Here is a 21123-nt window from a genome sequence, read left to right as displayed (position 1 = left end):
ACAAACCACATACAAGAAAACTGATACTCTGAAGTTTATCAAAATTAAGAACTTCTCTTTAAAAGATGCTGTAATAAAATGAAAAGACAATCCATGAACGGGAAGAGAATATTTGTAAAACATGTATTCCATAAAGGATTGATACACACAACATATAAAGAACTCTCTCAATCAATGAGAAAACAGCCTACCTAATTAAAAAACAAAGATCTGAAAGAACAGTTTATCAAAGAAGAGATAGGAGTGACAAATAAGCACATGAAAAGATACCCAATTCATAGTCATCCATGAAGTGCAAATTAAAACCAAAACAAGAAACCAATATACACACTTTAAAATGGCTCAAATCAAACAAACAGGTAATACACCATTATGAAGCGAATACAGAGCAATTCAAACTCTCATACATTTCTGGTGGAAATGCAAAACTGGTACAGCTACTCTGCAAAAACAATTTGGCAGTTTCTTATAAAATTAAACATACCTACCATTTGACTCTGTAATACACTATTAGGTGTTTACCCAAGAGAAATGAACACATATGTCCACATCAAAATCTGTATGGATGTTTGTAGGAGCTTTATTCATAATTGTTCATATTGGAAACCTAAATGTCCACTATCTGCTATAACAGTAACTGCTCCACAGTTTGTTTTCCATACCTATTCAATGGAATACTACTCAACAATAAATAGGAATGAAAATGCAACAACATGGATGAAACTTGAATTCATTACATTTAGTAAAAGAATCCAGACTCAAAAGGCTACATACTGCGTGATTCCATTTACATGACACTCTAAGGAAAAGGCAATACTATACTGGTTGCATGGGTTGGTTGGGGTAGAGGGAGATGATTATAAAGAGGCATGAGGGAATTTTTTGGCATTATGAAAATGTTTTATAAATCTCAATGGTGGTGGTGGATACAAGACTGTACATTTTGACTTAATTGTGTACAGTTGAATGGTATACAGAATTCTATGTACTGTATATCTGAAAAAGGTGAAATTTTCTTTATCTAAGTTTTACCTCAGTAAACCAGGTGAATCCTTAATCATATCCTTCCTTTTAATCACAGACTTTATCAATCTATTTCTAGCTTTTCACACATTTCTGTAACCACTAAATATGCATACAAGGTCTTTAACTTGTGGTTAATGACTCACTGTTTTCAGTACGTTATTTCCTTCTTTGTTTAATCACGCAAAATATGAGATCATATTCTACTTAACTACTAATGTTAAGACTTTTCATTTCCCCCTCATTTTTATGGTATAATAACAAAAACAATAAAATTTTCAACTAATCGCACAAACACTGCTATTTTGGTATCTGCTAAAATGAAACTACTGGCTAGCTGGCACTGGCATCACAACATGAAAAAGCCATTTTCTAGGTGAAATGTCCAAACATGATGTGCAAAATGCAATTCAGAGATATGAATATATAATGGATAAAAGATGATTTATAGGAAAGCTTACAACTTTATACAGTGAGTTTTAGTGGGTTAACAAAGTAAATCAGAAGAGATAATATTAATACTAAAAATATAGCAGCAACAGCAAATACTAATTACTATATACCATATACTCTTCTAAGTACTTCACAAAATTAAATCACTTAATGTTCATAATAACCCCCTGAGGTAGGTTAACCCTATTTTATAGATTTATAAACTAAAGCAGAACAAATTCAAGTAACTTGCCTACTGTCACAGAGTCAATAAGCAGCAAAGCTGGGATCTGAAAGGTAAGAGAATATTAATATATAGAATATATATATGTTACACCTTTTTTGATGGCCATAACTTTGAATATTCACCTTCTCTTCCAAGGTTTCACTTATAGATGTTGCTAGTTTCAAGAGCTCTTCTGAATCTTGCTGGCACCTACGATTCAAAATGAAGCACCCCAATTTCAATTTTCTCAGGAGCTATAAACATTAAGTCATATTCAAAACTAAAATTTAAGAAATATGTATGAAAAAAATGTGGAATTTTGCCAGCAGGCAGCATGAAGTGCTTCCCTGATTTGAAGGTAACTGATTCATAAATAGATTAGTTAAAAATCATGTTTACCAAAGTATGGTATATAAATAGGATTTAGTTTTACATTGACAAGGCAAAAACTTTTTGTGGTAATACCTCTGATTTAATAGACTAGAAAGGAAAAAATTATACATAGTGGACTCATAATTCAATAATTCTCAGGTTTTTTATTTTAGAAAGTTGCAGCTTTTGAAGACTTCAAAATGGGAAAATTCTTATTTAGCATAATTCCATTTTTATAAATTGATCTTTCCACTCCCACCAGAACAAAGAACAGAAGGTCATAATAAATGTTTATACAGTTCGGTGTATCTAGTAGTATTGCAACTATAAGGGGCTTTAGTTACTTTTTAAATTTTTTAAACTATCATTTCCAAACTACTACTTAGGAAACAAGTTATTTCAAACAAAAAAAATTACCCAATATTTGGCTTGCGACTATAGTTCTCCTGAAACTGGTCCAAGGCAAGCATTGCTGTGTGAATCTCTAAAGGTGCCTATTTAGAACATTAAAAATTGGTCAAGAGTTACTGAGAACATAATATGTACTAGACAGGCACTATGCTAACACTTTATAAATATTATTTAATTCTTACAATAAATTAATTACCTTAACACTACTATTATCTCTAATTAACAGATAAGGAAGCTGAAGCTTAGAGAAGTTAAACAACTTGACTTCAACGCCACTAACCTATATTTAAGCAACAGTTCCAAGTGTCAATCCCAGGTGGTATAACCAGTTTTTAGTACATTATCCATATGAAAGTCAGAGTAGTATCAACTAAACAACAACAAAAAACATTTGTGCAAGATCAATATCACCTAACCCTCTTTCCTGATCAATACTTACAAATTTGGAAACTGTTAATATAATTCTTATCACAAAAACATTCACTGCTACAAAATTATATTCAGGGATTTGAAAGAATAGAATAAATGCTTCCAAGGTTTTTAAGAAACATGTATCATATAAAACTCTACATGGTTCAGAAAATCTTTTAGTAAGATTATTTGCAAAAATTATTGAAACTGTTTTTTTAGCTACCAAAGCTAGCATATCATTATTAAAGTAAAGCACTTTCCTATTATTTTTAAAAATTTCCCATGATATAAATTCCTGTTTTTAATCCTTGGGAGTCAACTCTAGGTATGTGAATCCAACCTTCCTTAAAAAAACCTTACAGAAAGGTGTATACATGGTTACCCTACTTCAACTTTATAATGTCTCTTACCAAATCCCAACCCCCACTCTACTGCCTCTTTCAAACCTACAAAGTGTTTATTTACCTCAGGTTTGCTATAATCCGCAATAAGGCACTTTGGATGTTTTATCTGAGTCTCCAATGGTTCCTTAAAAGAAACAAAAACTATTACTTCAGAGCAAGTGAGTGATCACCGAACAAAATATATACAGCACTAAAAGGAATACATCTCTCCCAAAGGTCTGAAATAAATACGGATGGTTGGGCTAATATGGTTTAATTGAAATATAAGAGCTACTATTTCCCACTGACCCTTGTCTTAATTGCTACACTTCATTTTTTAAATGTTAAATGCAATTAGACAACCTGCTGCACATACTATATTTGGGAAGAATTGGCGAAAACACCTATATACTAGAAAAAAATCTACTGTTTTAGTCAAAAAGCTACCATATTTTTTTGATATCAAATTATCAAGATTTGTTATGCCTGACAAGACTTGAATAAATACTCAAAGATGAAATTTTCTGTGTGGAGCAAAGAATACACAAAGGCCAAAAAACCCAGCCAACCAACCAACCATCCCCCCAAAATGCCCGCCCAATCTGAAATTTACTTGGGGCATAAACCTGAGGCATAATTAAAAACTGGGGACAGTTTTTAATAATGCAGGGGCAGATTTGATGAGCTGTATTTTAATTGTTGTTTTGTTCAAACTTTGGCTTGAACCAAGCCTTGTAGAGGGCTATGTTAATAATTGTTCTGGAAAAGAAGAGGCAATCAAGCTAAACCTTGAGAACTTACAAGAAAAGATAGAGATGTAGTAGACAGCTTATAATAAGAAGTGGCCTGTGGATTTAAGCAGCAAGAGACTCCTTAGTTCCTTGGTACACAATAGCTCCTATAGTCTCTCTTTTTTTCTTTTAAGATTTTATTCATTTATTGTCAGAGAGAGAGAGCATGAGCAGGGGGAGCGGCAGGCAGAGGAAGAAGCAGCCACTGAGCAAAGGGCCCAACGTGGGAACTGATCCCAGGACCCTGGAATCATGACCTGAGCTAAAGGCAGACACTTAACTGACTGAGCCACCCAAGTGTCCCTACTATATTCTCTTTATTTAGAAACTTAAATTTTCCTTACAATGTCAGTTTATAGGACTTCTTTTACATTTCCAACATATACACTCTTTCTTGAAATTAAAATTTAAAAACCTGAACTGACAAGTATGATAAATAGAATAAATATTTCTTTTACTTTAAAAATGTAAGTTATTCAGTAATAAAGCACACAGTTTCAATGCTTGTTAAATCTTACAAATATATATTAGTTTTATCTTTTGTCTTAGGGAGTAAGAAGTATGATCAACTCTTTGATGATTCACAAAGTTCCTCTGAGGTAACTTTTATACCTCAATTATATGCACTGGTATTCTAGCTATATATTTTTTATTGATATCAGTTTATTTCCTTAAACTGATATTTCCCTCAAAGTGGGTACAAATTAAAAACCAAAAATCTGTTCAGCTCCTAAATTGTCTGGTTAACTATTTTATTACTTTTTTCTCTTCTGCCATTCTTCTGCAAAGAAATATATTTAAAGCAAAAAAAAAAAAATACTTACAAAGCAAAATGTTTTAGGAGTCTTAACTTGGACAGCTATGCCTCCATGTAAGTAAGGTTCCAGTTCCGTAGTATCACCAATGCTAAAAGAAAATGGTGATACCACTAAAAGAAAAATAAGAAAACCATTATATACTGATATGGGTATTTAAATTTGAAGATTTAGCATGATAAAGATGTTAATTTTCCCTAATTTATAAAATTAGAAGATCCCACTATAAATCTTTTTTGGAGGGGGCAGAAAGTGTGGAAAACTAGACAGACTATTTTTCCAGTGTGAACTTAAGGACTTAAAAATAATCAAGAAAAATCAGAGGGGGATAAGAGTAATGACAGGTGCTTATTACTACATATTAAAATATTTTATAAAACATCAATAACTAATATTGATAATAACTAATATTGATAACTATATACAATTGGTACTAAAATATAGGGTGGTACTGGCTAATGTGTAGATAAGCAAACAAATGGAACATTTTATATGTAGCCTCAAGATTCTGAACCATCACAAACCCCCACTGCATAGACCCCAAAATAATAATAACCCTAAATGATTAGTTGAGTCAATTTTTGCAAAAGCAGATACAAATTCTTCAATATCAATGATCTAACCTGTATTTTACATATCTGGATATAGTCTGGGAAACAAAATCCAGTAATTCTGTTACCAAAGATGCTTAACTAACTGTAGATGCAAAATTGTTTTCGTATAAAGAGTTCATAATAGGGACTAATTTTTTTCTCTAAGGATCCATTTTTCAGTCATTAAAAGAAAAAAAAAGTAATCCATTTACTAGTCCATTTACAAATGTCCTAAAGATAAACCTGAATTGTTCTTAGCTAACAGGTGTAAACATGCCATCTTTGAGTTACAAGATGTCTAGAAATGTCTTTAACTCTTTTAAACATGGAGGGAGGAAAATCACGAACTACGCAGATTAACACTGCTAAATATTCACTATCTTCAACTTCAAATGGGCACTAAATGAAGCCTGATAATCTTTCTATTTTTTAAAATGTTTATTCTCCCCAAATCTCTGACCTTGGCACCTTTCCTCTCCTTTGGGCAACGATCTCATCTTATTCTATTAAAAAAACAAATTCCTTCAACTTTTTGCCAACAAACTCACAAACGCCCACAATAACATCCATTCATTTCTTTTACCCATCCAACCACTGGACAAAAACATGTCTCCACTAGTATAGTTCACTGCCATCTTACTCAACGAGCCTGAACTGTCACATTATCTTCTCTCCAAAACCTCCCTTTCTTGCACTCCCTAAATGAATAAATAAGTTGCCCATGTTGGAATCTTTGCTTATTTACTATATGAGATTATGAAATTTCCTCTGAAGTGCCTTAAGAGTTTTGCTATCTTAACTCCCACTGCCAGCCTTGCCATATTATATCTTCTAGTCCCTTGAATTGTTTAGCGTCTTATTGTTTGTCCTTGCATAGAATATTCTTTTCACCACCTTCCTGAGCCGATGCAATCTTAAAATTTTAATCAAGACACACTGTCCCCACTGCTGCTGTACCAAGACTGGGTAGATTTCCTTGCTATATTTAGAGTTTCCAGAATGCCTGTATTCCCTTTATACCATCACTGCTTAATGTAAGCATCTCCTCACTTAGATTGAATGTTTTGAGGCCAAGAACTAGATCATGTTTGTCTGAGTTAATGTTGTGTTCTCAACCCTGAGTAGACTGTCTGAACTATTAAAGTGCTGAGTAAGAAGTATAAATGAATTAATAAAACACATGAACTTACCAGTTATTTGCTGTGTAGATCCATTTAAGCCTGTCATTCCATTAACTTCTCGAAATGTTAAGAACTGCCCTGTCTCAAGCTTGTGAGGATGATTTTCAAGGCAGGTGACAATGCCAGGATTAGCCTAAAAGCAAGTTCATGTATACCTTTTTTGTACAAATTTCAAATCTCACACAAAACGGATCATGTTATCATAAAATTCTCAAAACAATCAAAATACTAAGACATTCCCTTCTTAGTAAAAGCGTTTTAAGAATTATTGCTAAATAATGATCATCTTATTTTATTATGAATGTTTAAAATACAATTTTTATGTATGGGGAGAAAGAGATTCTACATGGGAGTTCAAGTATTTCACAAATATAAAGATTTCTGTGACTTCTAAAAGATATTCAAAGTCATCAAATTTAAATTTTAAACTCATGTCACAAAAAACTGTGCAAAAAAGATGAGTCTAACTTTGAAAATCAAAGAAATATAAGAAAGGATAGACATTTAAAGCCAGAAAATTGATAAAGCTTGCCCAACACTTTAAAGGAAAAAAATATCGTGTAGCCCAGCTTACCAGGATAAAAATAGGAAGAAACTGGCTTATCTTACCAACAAACTCTTGAATAAGGTAATAATAATTTAATCTACATAAAACCTAAAGAACTGTCATTCTGTCTTTCATAATTGTGAAGATTCTAAAAATTCTCCTGTGGCTTAATAATTTGGAAAAGAATAAAATTATGATCACAAACCTGTAGATAAAATTACCCTAATGTGGGTTTACTAACGTCTCAAGAAGAACAAAATTCATAAGGACTTTATTAAAAAAGAGGAATAACTTGCAGATAAGTTAAATGGGAACATTTATGGTTATTTTTATAATTCTTTATGGATAACCTTCATACTTTGTACACTATTCAATAAAAGAAAACATCAATGCAATACAAGAATCCATACTATACCCTGGAGGCTATTCTAATTATATGAGATTCTTATGGACAAACTAAAAACACGTATAAAGGTTAAAGCCTGAATAAAAAAATCATTCTGTAAGTAGAGAGAGAATGATCTTTTAAAATGCATTTTTCTTGGGGCGCCTGGGTGGCACAGCGGTTAAGCGTCTGCCTTCGGCTCAGGGCGTGATCCCGGTGTTATGGGATCGAGCCCCACGTCAGGCTCCTCTGCTGTGAGCCTGCTTCTTCCTCTCCCTCTCCCCTTGCTTGTGTTCCCTCTCTCGCTGGCTGTCTCTATCTCTGTCGAATAAATAAAATCTTTAAAAAAAAAAAATAAATAAAATAAAATGCATTTTTCTTAAAAAGGGGTGAAAAGGCAACCTTACACTGGGTTAAAAATCAAGCTTAAAGATAGAAGCACAAACACTATTAGGTCAAAGTATATTATTCCCTTACATTTGGCTTCTTTTGAGCTTTAATGTAAATTGATTAGAAAGTATGCAAATAAATGTAATGATTTAGACTAAAAAACAAGTAGTAGAAATTGATCACGATGATTTCTCCAATTCTTTTAGGAAATAAAAAACTTAAGCTTATATGAAGAGAACATGGTTAGAAAGTTCATACTTTTTGATCTTAAGGGTAATTAACTCTTACACTTTTTTCCTCCTCCAAATGATGTTTTAGAAACATAACAAATTTTAGAAAAGCTTTTGTCTATAATGACTTAAGCATGCATCCTCCTGTAGTTAAGCGTTAGGCCAAGTGACTTATGACATACTTAGTATATCTACGATCTGACACAATAAACACAGTTCAGTAAACACTGAATCACACTTCATGTCCAATAGGAGCACAACATTGAACAAAATTCAAATTAAAATTTATGACATAGGTAACTGCATATTACAATATTTTGCTAATATCACCTTTTAAAAAATTGTATTCACATCAACCTTAAAAAATCAATCATATAAATATACCGAAAAATATATGTATATATATATTCAATCATACTTGTGTTATATTTGAAATGAAAATTTCTTTTGGCTCTTCTCCTGTTGTATCTGAAACTTCAAATTCATCACCGAAATCACAAAACAACCGTGACCAAATTCCATGTATATCTGCACTGATGAACTGTGAAATGATAAAAAAATAAGTTCAAGCTAATCTATTTATGAAGAAAAAACCTCCACTTCTATTTTAAGCCCCTTCACGACAACTTTATTTATAATTAAGATTATCCAAAAAACCCCACAAAAAACAAAACGAAAACATTATTCTTTGGGATATAAAGTGAATCAAAAATAAAATACATTATTTGTAAACTGGTTCAGGAATCAAGGATATTGGTATTTGGGACTGGATATCTAAGTGCTATGCAATCAGCAGATGCAGCATATCATCATTATACATTCTCTGATTTTTAAGCAACAAAAATTCTTTTCTTGCCCTAAAAAACAAGCAAAGTTTTTATGAAATGGTTATTTTGATTCAACGATCTTAGCAGTGAATTTTTACTTTTCATTTGAGAAAATAAAGAGTGTCCATTCAGCAAAAGTAGAGTTAATGGAAAACAGAACAGAGGTAAAACCTGAAAATGGACAATAAACAGAAAAGGGCTGAGGAATTGACAGTATACATCAAAGTCAAGAGAGGTAAAAATCAGATTCTTAAACACTGTATTAAAGTGATTTTTATAATACAGACACTCTCTCCATTCTAAAAATCTGTAAAGAAACTGTTTCTGTGCTCAAAGTTATTTTTAGAGCTAAAAATAATAAAGAAAAGTTCTAATTCTGTAACACATATGATCCTGTATAAAGTGATTTTTTTTTAACAAAAACTAAACTCTATTCATATTTGGATATAAAAATGTAGCCTACTGAGGTCATTTATACCACCTATTACATGAAGTAGTGAAAGAGTTAACAGAAGACTACTTCCTACTGGATCATGTACTGCCTTTACTATCAAAATAGGTACACGTGGCATTTTTTATGAAACAAAACTGAAACATTTTTAACTTTAAAAGCTGCAAACTTGAGGACAATTTCTTTTCAAAACAACTTTCAAGTAGGGCTATGTAAATCAATTACATAAAGATTTTAGTTCATAACTCAGTGTAATTATTTTGTAAAACTTCTGTACCCTGTCTTGGGGCGCCTGGGTGGCAGAGCGGTTAAGCGTCTGCCTTCGGCTCAGGGCGTGATCCCGGCGTTATGGGATCGAGCCCCACATCAGGCTCCTCTACTATGAGCCTGCTTCTTCCTCTCCCACTCCCCCTGCTTGTGTTCCCTCTCTCACTGGCTGTCTCTATCTCTGTCAAATAAATAAATAAAATCTTTAAAAAAAAAAAACTTCTGTACCCTGTCTTAAATTTACTGACAATCCTATGTCTTATTCATCTGTTTAGCTTAAATTGTGAACAGCACAAATGTTGCACAGAATGTAAATATGTTATGTAAACACCACAATCCAAAAGATTTTAGCACATCTATTCAATAGAGTATGATTGTTGGTCTAGTGCCTACCTCAAAGGGAACAGATAGTTTTTTCCCTTTTCCAGAGGAATAAATAACCCCACAAAGGAGGTGGAGCTAGTAATATGTATGTAACTGCACATGATAAATTAGGATTTTTCCAATCCAAACCTATTTCCGGTCTTTCCAATGTCACAACTCAATTACTCCAGAAAAATCTAGAAGTATTCTTGATCATTCTTTCCTTCACAACTCATATTCATCCATTCTCATACTTCGAATTCAATGATTTCTTACAATCTCTATTTCTACCTCTCTTGAATAAGGCACCAGCATCTCTCATGTAGGCTACTAGTTGCCTCTACTCTACTCTTAAAATTCAATGGCTCTCTTTTCTCTTTGGTTTTGTGATTCCTTCATGTTCTTAAGAATACTGAGGACCAAAAGAGTTTTTATTTATCTGGGTTATAACTTCTGATATTTGCTGTGTTACAGATTAAAACTGGGAAACACTTAAAACGCAAGAACACATACACATTCCATTAGCTGTCAAAGCAATAGTATCACTACACATCATCTAGACTTTGGAAATTCCACTGTACCCCATAACAGAATCAGAGTGAAAAAGCAAGTAACATTTTAGTAATAGTATGAAAACAGTCTGACTTTGCAGACCCCACGAAAAGATCTCAAGAATTTTCAGTACCCCTGGACCACACTTTGAAAACTACTGCTCTAGACTATTTCCCATACAGCATACCCAGAGTGATCTTTTAAAAACATAAATCGGGTCAAAACTCATGGGCTTACATCTCAGCTATCCTCACATTATGTGAGTTATGGCCCTCTAATTACTTCTTTGAACCTAATCCTCTGGTAACTTGTACGCATACTATTCTCCTCTTTACCCAAACTCCATTTTGGTCTTGCTTGCTTCTTGCTGTTCCTTAAACACACCAAGCGAATTTTTACTTACAATTCTTTATACTTGCTGTTCTTCATGCTTTGAATGCTCTTTCCCACATTTTCCATAGCTGGCTCTTTATCATTATTCAGGGCTCTATCCAAATGTCATCTCCTCGGAGAGGAGTTCTCTGACCTTCAATTTAAGAAAACCAGCTCTGGTCCCCATCCCAACATCATGCAGACATTATACTCTACTCTTTATCTAGGTTTTTTCTTCATAAGACTTGAAACTAGGTATTTACTTCCTTTTTTATTATGTATGTTCCTTACTGGATGATAATTTTCTAGAGCAGGAAAATTTGTATGTCCTATTTACTAACGTATTCCTAGTGCCTACAACTGTAGCAGATGCTCAATGAGTATTTCTTACAAGAACTGATAAACTTCTTGAAAACCACCGTTACACCATATTTAAAGTTAGATGATAAATTCAATATTTACTATCCTTTCTATTACTAACCTTAATTCTTCCTTGGTTTTAGCAATTTGCTATAAGCCAAATTTAGATCTTGGTTTTAAAAACAGGAAATGAATACGATGCCAAAATTAAAGAGAAAAATATTATTGTGATTGCCCTTGTAAAAAAAACTTTCTTACATAACCCACTGAGAAGCTACAAATTCTAACAGTAAAAGTGTTCTTTCTTTAACTACATGTCATTATTAAATGATACTATTACCTTAATTGGAGGGCAATGAGAATGGCAAAAGTTATTGATTTTCTTCTGCAACGGAAGTTGGATCTCAGTCAATACTACACACTGTTAAGAAGAATATAAGAAATTAAATACTAGAAAATAAACAATTAGCTCGGAAAAATACACTTCTAAATCAGAAGCATTTCAGTTTTACTATGCTAAAAACACATTGTTTGCGTTATTAAAAAATACTATCCTATTATACTCCATCCTAAGGTTAAAACCTTCAGAGTTATGGAATAGCAAAAGTAAAAATATTACATATTACATTAGTTGGCTTAGCTTGCTTTTACTTCAGATATTCAACAGATTCACAACAGGCTCTCTGCTCAGCAGGGAGTCTGCTTCTCCCTCTCCCGCTGACCCCCCCCCCCCCCCCCCGNCCCCCCCCCCCCCCGGGTTCATGCAAGCGGTCTCTCAAATAAATAAATAAAATCTTAGATTTCTGGAAGGAAAGTATTAGGAAAGAGCGATATTTGAAAAAATTACGGCTGAGAATTTTCCAGTTTTGATGAAACACAAATTAGATTCAGTGAATAATGAGTCTAAGATTTTATTTTATTTACAAACTTAGGGTTCTGGGATCATGACCTGAACTGAAGGCAGACGCTTAACCTACTGAGCCACCCAGGTGCCCCAAGCTCTCATTTCTTTTAATTTCTCTTCATACTTACTCTAATTTCAATGGGCTATAGTCTCAGTAATCTCGGCTCTTTTAATTCAACAATTCTCACTCCAGTTTTATCTATCCACTGTTTAATCTACCCAGTGAGTTTTAATTTTTTAAAGACTATATTTTCGGGGCGCCTGAGTGGCACAGCGGTTATGCGTCTGCCTTCGGCTCAGGGCGTGATCCCGGCGTTATGGGATCGAGCCCCACATCAGGCTCCTCTACTATGAGCCTGCTTCTTCCTCTCCCACTCCCCCTGCTTGTGTTCCCTCTCTCGCTGGCTGTGTCTATCTCTGTCAAATAAATAAATAAAATCTTAAAAAAAAAAATATCTGTTTAAAGACTATATTTTCATTTCTAAAAGTTCTATTGGCTCTCTATCTCAACTGCCTGAGTGTTTTTAATAGTGTCTTACTTCCATATTGTATATTTAATTCTTTCTTTTAAGATTCAGTCAATTTGAACACCTATATTTTTAGTCCCTATCCAATTACTCTATTATCTGAAATTCCTGGAGGTTAATTCTATTGTTTTTTATATCCACTGACTCTTGATCACACTGTACTACTTTTTCCTGTCTTATTTTGTATCCTGAACTCATCTTCAAAGGGGCTTTATATACTGGAATATACTATGGCTTAGTTGAAGGTAGATTCCTCTGTAATTGTTCAGTTTGTTTCTCTCTGGCATTCCAGGAAATCACGAGCCTACTTCTTATGTTAAGTTCTCAGCTTGGGGTATTTTAGATTACAAAGAATTATAAAGTTTATCTCCAAACTCGGGTGAGGACAGGCATATGGTTGCGAATTCCCAAAGAAGATCATGATTTTTTCATCCAGAGCGCAAGAGAAAACAGGCAATCTTCTTGTTCTGATGGGCAGAGACTGTTCTCATCCACACTTCCACTGTATAGCTCTCTCAGGTTCTAACTTTATGAAGGTGGATAGGTCTCAATTCCATTTCTCTCTCTCATGTAAACCTATTTCGTATCTTCTGTTTCTTCTTTACCACTAATTCCCAAGAAATGTGGTTACTGAAACCAGCAACCCCTGTCTGAAAGTGATCATAGCCAATAAGTAGTTCATTGGTTTCTTTTAGCTACCTATTCCTTTTTGGTCTCTGAACACATCCCTTACATTATTTTGGTCTCAGATTCTCATTTAAAAGAAGTTTATAAAAAATCAAATAGGTAATCAAAAAAATCCCAGAAAACAAAAGGCCAGGACCAGATGGCCTCACAGGTGAATTCCACCAAACATTTAAAGAAGAGTTAATACCTATTCTTCTCAAACTATTCCAAAAAACAGAAGAGGAAGGAAAACTTTCAAATTCATTCTATGAGGCTCTGATTCTAAAGCAGACAAAGACACTACAAAAAAAGAAAACTACAGGCTAATATCTCTGATAAACACATATGCAAAAATCCTCAACAAAATATTAGCAAACAATTCAACAATACGTTAAAAAACCCTTTCTACCAAGATCAGTAGGATTTATTTAGGGATGCAAGGCAGGGGTTTCAATATTTATAAACTGATCAAAATGATAAGTCACATTAACAAGAGAAAGAATAAAAACCCTATGATCACCTTAATCTCAATAAATGCAGGAAAAGCATCTGACAAAGTACAACACTCATTCATGATAAAAACTCTCAACAAAGCAGGTTTACAGGGAACATACCTAAACATTATAAAGGCCATATGTGTGAAAAACCCACAGCTAACATTTTCTACTCACGGTAAAAAACTGAGAGCTGTCCCTTTAAGATCAGAAACAAGTTAAGGATGCCCACTCTTACCGTTTTTATTCAACACAGTATTGGAAGTCTGAGCTGTAGCAATCAGACAAAAAGAAATGAAAGGTAACCAAACTGGTAAGGAAGAGGTAAAGCTGTCACTATTTGCAGATGGCATGACACTATACATAGAAAACCCTAAAGACTCCATCAAAAAACTATTAGAACTGATATGTGAATTCAGTAAAATCACAGTTTACAAAATTAATATACAGAAATCTTTTTATATACCAATATGAAGTAGCAGAAAGAGAAATTAAGAAAACAATCTCATTTACAATTGCACCAACCCCCCCCATAATAAAATTAACCAAGAAGGTAAAAGACCTTTACTCTGAAAACTATGAAACACTGATAATAGAAATTAAAGATACAATAAAACAAATGGAAAGATATTCCATGCTCATGGACTGGAAGAATTAATATTAAGAAGTCCATACTACACAAAGCAATCTACAGATTTAATGCAATCCCTATCAAAATACCAACACATTTTTCACAGAACTACAACAAATAATACAAAAATACTATGGAACCACAAAAGACTCTAAACAGGCAAAGCAATCCTGAGAAAGAAGAACAAAGCTGAAGGTAGCACAATCCCAGATTTCAAGCTATACTACAAAGCTGTAGTAATCAAAACAGTATGGTACTGGCACAAAAAGAGACACATGGATCAACAGAATAGAGAGCCCAGATATAAACCCATGCTTATATATTCAGTTAATCTAAAACAAAGAAGGTAAGAATGTATAGTGGGGAAAAGGCAGTTTTCCAAAAATGGTCCTGGGAAAACTGGGACAGCTACATGTAAGAGAATCAAAATGGACCACTTTCTTACACCAAACACAGAAATGAACTCAAAATGGATAAAGATCTAAATGTGAGACCTGAAACCATAAAACTCCTGGAAGAAAACAGAGGCAGTAATCTCTTCAACATCAGCCACAGCAACATTTTTCTAGATATGTCACCTTGTGCAAGGGAAACAAAAGCAAAAATAAACTACTGGGACTATATCAAAGCTTCAGCACAGTGAAGGAAACCATCAATAAAATGAAAAGGCAACCAGGGCGCCTGGGTGGCACAGCGGTTAAGCGTCTGCCTTCGGCTCAGGGCATGATCCCGGCGTTATGGGATCGAGCCCCACATCAGGCTCCTCCGCTATGAGCCTGATTCTTCCTCTCCCACTCCCCCTGCTTGTGTTCCCTCTCTCGCTGGCTGTCTCTATCTCTGTCAAATAAATAAATAAAATCTTAAAAAAAAAAAAAAGAAAAAAAAAAGAAAAGGCACCCTACTAAACAGGAGAAGATATTTGCAAATGATATATCTGATAAGGGGTTAATATGCAAAGTATATAAAGAACTTATACAAGAAAACACCAAAATCCCAAATAATCTGATTAAAAATTAAACAGAGTACATGAATAGCCATTTTCCAAAGACATATATATGGCCAACAGACAGATGAAAAATCCTCAACATTACTCATCATCGGGGAAATGCAAATGAAAACCACAATGAGGTATCACATCACATCTGTCAGAATGGCTAGAATCAAAAAGATAAGAAATATCAAGTATTGGCGAGGATGTGGAGAAAAAGGAACCCTCTTACACTGTTGGTGAGAATGCAAACTGGAGGATGCATATTGTGGAGAAAATATAGTGGAATTATTACTCAGTCATAAAAAAGAATAAGATCTTGCCACTTGCAGCAACATGGACGGACCTACACAGTATTATGGTAAAAGAAATAAGTCAAAGACAAATACTGTATGATCTCATTTGCTTGTGGAATCTCAAAAAATAAAAGAAATGAACAAAGAAACAAAAAAACCAGACTTTCAAATAGAAAGAATAAAATGGTGGTTGCTAGAGGGGAGATGGCTAGGAGGACTGGTAAAACAGGTAAAGAGGATGACGAGGTACAAACTTTCAGTTATAAAATAAATAAGTCACAAAGATGAAAGGTGCAGCATTGGGAATATAGTTAATAATACTGTAATTAACATTGGTGACAGATGGTGACTACACTTTTCATGGTGAACACTGAGTAATGCATAGAATTATTGAATCATTATGCTATATACCTGAAATAAAGCATTGTATGTTAATTATACTTCAATTAAAAAAAAGAGGAAGTCTATTAAACAATTTTATTTAGGAAGACTATTGTGCATCTTTGTAGAAGATGGATTTCAGGTTATCTAGTCCAGAATGGAAGTCTACACTGGTTTTTAAATTGGTGTGATTTTATAATTATAATAATAAATAAACCTTTTGGTCATCACACAAGGTTCCCAGCACACAGATCCTGAAACTCTTGTAATTTCCTATATAAGAGCTATTGAGACATATAGTATTTAGTTTTGTCCCAAGTCCTGAAATAGCTCCAGAGTGATAAAGGTGAAATAACATCTTTTGTTATTCATAACAAGCCCCTTTCAGCTACACCTGAGTTTAAATTAATGAAATGACTTTTGTAAGCCCCCTAAGGATGGGGGCTGATTCTCAGGGAAACCAACCTTGTGATTTGAAGGTCAGAACTTTCAGCCCTATGTCTCAGACCTACAGGGAGGAGACTGGGGCTGGAGATTTACTTAATCACTAAAGATCAATCATTTAATCAGTTGTGCTTCCATAATGAAGCCTTCATAAAACTGAACTAGGCGCTCAGAGAGCTTCCAGATTCATGGAAGCACTGGGAAGGTGGCATACTTGGAGAGGGCATGGAAGCTGTGTGCCCTTTTCCCCATACATTGCTCTTTGCATTTCTTCCATTTGTTCCTGAGTTATAGCTTTTTTAATAAACCAATCTGGTAAGTAAACTGTTTTACAGAGTTCTGTGAGCTGCTCTGACAAATTAATTGGACCCTAGGAGGGGGATGTGGGAACCTCTGATTTATAGCCAGTCCTCAGAAGCACAGGGTAACAACCTGGAACTGTGATTCATATCAGAAATGGGGCAAAGAGAGAGTGCTCTTAAGGGAATGAACTCTTAATGTGTGGGATGTGAAGCTATCTTCTCCAGATAGGTAGTGTCAAAACTGAATTGAACTGTAGGACACTGAACTAGGTGTCCAGGGAGTTGGAGAACTGCTATGCTGGGAGAAAAATCCACACACGTATGGTTACACAGTGTCAAAAGCACTGAGTAAAGGTGGAACACAGGAGTGTTTCTCCCTAAATAAGCAACATCATGATTTAATCACAGAGAAAACCAGGGTCAACCTGGTCACTTTTGAAACATCTAAGGTGTTGAGAATTGTTGCTGTTATTAGACTGAATGCTGACCTGCATTTTTTATTCCTCTGCAATCGGATTGTACATCATCCTTTGCCCATAGCCTTAGGAAGAGCAGAGGTACTTTCCTGCTTGACTTTGGGCTTGACCATGTGACTTGCTTTGGCCAATAAAGTATTAATGGAAGTAACATGAACAGAAGCTTGAAATGTGCTTAGATAGTTGGACTTGCCCTTTTGCATTTCTTTTATTGGCATGGCACCATGTCCCTGGTGGCTCCTGGTTCTAGAAGAGAGGCATATGGAACAAAACAAAGACTCTGCAATTTGAGTTCATCCTAGAACAGCTGAACTCCAACTGACATGAAGATGGAGAAGAAAGAAATACATGTTGCTAGAAACCACAGAGTTTTGGGTGGTTTTTTATGCACATTACTGTGAAAGTAGCTGGGTTTGCACATGTATATGGTCATTAGCCAAAACCATTAGTCAAATGTAATGGTTTGGTCAGTAGTTCTCAGGCCCCTTCCTAAACTGGAGCATTTGAAAGGTATTATTCTAAAGGAAGTCTTTTAACCTAAAATTTTCTGTTCTGCTCAAGAGACTAGATTTAATTAATTATATACTACAATAATACTTACCAATTTGCCTTGTAATCTGTCAATAACATCTAATATAAAATAGTACCAACCTGGTATTTATCTAAGAAGGAGAGATCTGTGGTTTCATTTAAAAGAACAGAAGATGATGTGACATGAACATATGGATTTAGTTCTGCAATATGCTGAAGTACAGCTTCAGCTCTAAAAAACAAAACAAAACAAAAAAACTTCACAATTCTTTCGTTCAATATACCCAATCCCTCATACTTCGGACACTTTGATGACATCAGAGAAACCTGAATGTTAGAAAATTTCAAAGGAAATTTAACAAACTATAGAGGATGAAAGAAGATAAGACATACTTATGTTTACAGATAACTATACAATCTTGAGATGCAGCATACTGTCACATTTCATAGTAAGCCAGAGAATCCCAAAGTGTACTCTTATGGTTCCAAGCCCATTAAGTCTTTCAATAATTCAGCAATAATAAAGACCTTTAACAATCTTGAATTCATTTCTAGGTAACTATTAATATCCTAAAAATTTCACAAATATAAATAAGTATATGTTAACACTTATTTTTCTACAGTGATGTGAATTTACGGTGATGAGTCAAACAACTATGAATGAACTGGTGTTCTGGACACAGAAAACACTCTAAGTAATCGCAGGAGTAAAAAAAAAATCCTACAATAATACATCAAAATATCCTATCTTCACCTGTTTCTCATATTAACAACATCATCTTCACAGAGAAAGAAGTTGGTTCCTAGATCCCATGTTTGGCATTTTTCTGTATCATGAATGGTAAGTGCCTTTGAAAAAGAGAAAAATCTCTGTTAAAGTCAGGAATAAGACAACTATCTCCAATACCATTTATACTGTATCAGAATTATCCTGGGTAATTAGACAATACAAAGTAATTAAAAGCTTAAGAACTGGGAAGGATATAAAGTTGAATTCATTCACAGACGGTAGGACTATATATACCTGGAAACCCAGGAATATTAATGAAAAGACTACTTTAAATCATAAGAGAATTTTAATTTAGGAAAGTAGCATGCTATATTAATCAAAATACAAAAAATCAAAAGAGGGGCGCCTGGGTGGCACAGCCGTTAAGCGTCTGCCTTCGGCTCAGGGCGTGATCCCAGCATTCTGGGGTCGAGCCTCCCATCAGGCTCCTCCGCTAGGAGCCTGCTTCTTCCTCTCCCAATCCCCCTGCTTGTGTTCCCTCTCTCACTGGCTGTCTCTGTCAAACAAATAAATTTAAAAAAAAAAAATCAAAAGAACCCACCAAAACAAACATTTCCAACTGCTCTACGTTCAAAGTAAGAAAGATAACTGACTAACTGGAAGGAACATTTTTTAACTTATATTAGAGATCTGAAAAAGAAATGCATATGGCCCTTTAAAGTATTTAAGCAGGTTCAACCCTGTTCAAGAATGAAATACCTTTTCTCATTCAACAGAATGGCATAAATCCAAAAGTTTGACAATATACTCTATTGGTGAATGAGGTAAATCAGGCATTCTCATATATTATCGGTGGGAATGTAGAGTGGCATAACCTCAATGGAAAAGAATTTGGCAATCTCTAGCAAAATGTGTGCTTTTAGGGGCGCCTGGGTGGCACAGCGGTTGAGCGTCTGCCTTCGGCTCAGGGCGTGATCCCGGCGTTATGGGATCGAGCCCCACATCAGGCTCCTCTGCTGTGAGCCTGCTTCTTCCTCTGCCACTCCCCCTGCTTGTGTTCCCTCTCTCACTGGCTGTCTCTATCCCTGTCAGATAAAAATAAAATAAAATCTTTAAAAAAAAAAAAATGTGTGCTTTTATTCTTTGACACAACAATCCCACTTTTAAGAATCTATCACAAAGATACACTGGAAAAGATACAAAAAGATATAAGTACAAGAGTATTAACTGTAGGACTATTTGCAATAGAAAAGGGCTGAAGATAATAAAAATGTCCACCAGTAAGGAACTGGGTAATAATATATGATACATCCATACAATGTATACCCATGCAGCTATAAAAAAAAGAATGAAATGTATGTATTTATCATTAGGGAGTAATCCCAGGATATGTTGTTAAGTGATAAGGAACAAGGTAGAGGCAAGTATGGCATTTTATCTAAGAAAGGGAGGTAGGGATAATATATCTATACACACACACACACAGATTTGCATATTTGTATGTATGCATTTGCTTATATTTAAAAACACGAAAAAAAGGCAGGCAACCTAATAAGGGAATTGGATAGAGAGAAGGTAGACTTACCTCAATAAACCTTGCTTTATAATTTCTACTTTGTCTATTTTTTTTTTTTTTTTTTTTTTTTTTTGAGAGAGGGAGTGCAAGCATGTGGTGGGAGGGTAGGGGTGGGTGGTGGGCATAGAGGGAGAAGGAGAGAAACAGAATCTTAAGCAGGCTTCATGTCCAGTGCAGAGCCCAAGGTGGGACTTGATCTCACAACCCTGAGATCATGACCTGAACCAAAATCAAGAGTTGGACGTTTAATCGACTGAGCCACCCAGGCGCCCCTATAATTTCTACTTTGAATTATTTAAGTCTTATAATAGTAAAAGTAAGTTAGATTTTAAAAAATGATCCCTAAAAATACTACCACTACTTTCTAAAAAGTAGTTAATTTGCCTGCCAAATATAGATGGGACTTTTCTTAAGGAAAAAAAAAGAAAATCAGGGGCGCCTGGGTGGCTCAGTCGTTGGGCGTCTGTCTTCGGCTCAGGGTGTGATCCTGGAGTTCTGGGATCAAGCCTCACGTCAGGGTCTTCCGCTGGGAGCCTGCTTCTTCCTCTCCCACTCCCCCTGCTTGTGTTCCCTCTCTCGCTGGCTGTCTCTATCTCTGTCAAATACATAAATAAAATCTTTAAAAAAAAAATCAAAAAGTGATAAAATAATTGTATTGTTATTAACAATACTGAAATTGTTATGCTGAAGTTATTTCATAAATAGGTATAATATAATATAGGATAAAGCAAATACATAATTAGGTCAATGTCACTAAGACTCAAACCCTTAGAGTAAGAGAAGAGATACAAATAC

The 21123-nt window shown here is 34.6% G+C and overlaps 1 protein-coding gene across 1 annotated transcript in view; it reads right to left on the bottom strand.

Moving 5' to 3' along the window:
- The window catches only part of UBA6 (ubiquitin like modifier activating enzyme 6), an 88605-nt gene that overhangs the window by 39077 nt on the left and 28405 nt on the right, over window positions 1–21123 (bottom strand). The window contains exons 5-13 of the mRNA XM_002926718.4: window positions 18777–18871; window positions 18143–18254; window positions 11723–11803; window positions 8609–8731; window positions 6648–6771; window positions 4874–4977; window positions 3341–3403; window positions 2471–2547; window positions 1825–1891 (exon numbers count right to left, since the gene is read on the bottom strand). Coding sequence (XP_002926764.3) covers window positions 1825–1891; window positions 2471–2547; window positions 3341–3403; window positions 4874–4977; window positions 6648–6771; window positions 8609–8731; window positions 11723–11803; window positions 18143–18254; window positions 18777–18871 — 846 coding nt within the window. The remainder of the gene's footprint in view (window positions 1–1824; window positions 1892–2470; window positions 2548–3340; window positions 3404–4873; window positions 4978–6647; window positions 6772–8608; window positions 8732–11722; window positions 11804–18142; window positions 18255–18776; window positions 18872–21123) is intronic.

Source organism: Ailuropoda melanoleuca, chromosome 11, assembly GCF_002007445.2.
Source record: "Ailuropoda melanoleuca isolate Jingjing chromosome 11, ASM200744v2, whole genome shotgun sequence".
Classification (NCBI taxonomy): domain Eukaryota; kingdom Metazoa; phylum Chordata; class Mammalia; order Carnivora; family Ursidae; genus Ailuropoda; species Ailuropoda melanoleuca.
This window is presented reverse-complemented; position numbering and strand designations above follow the sequence as displayed.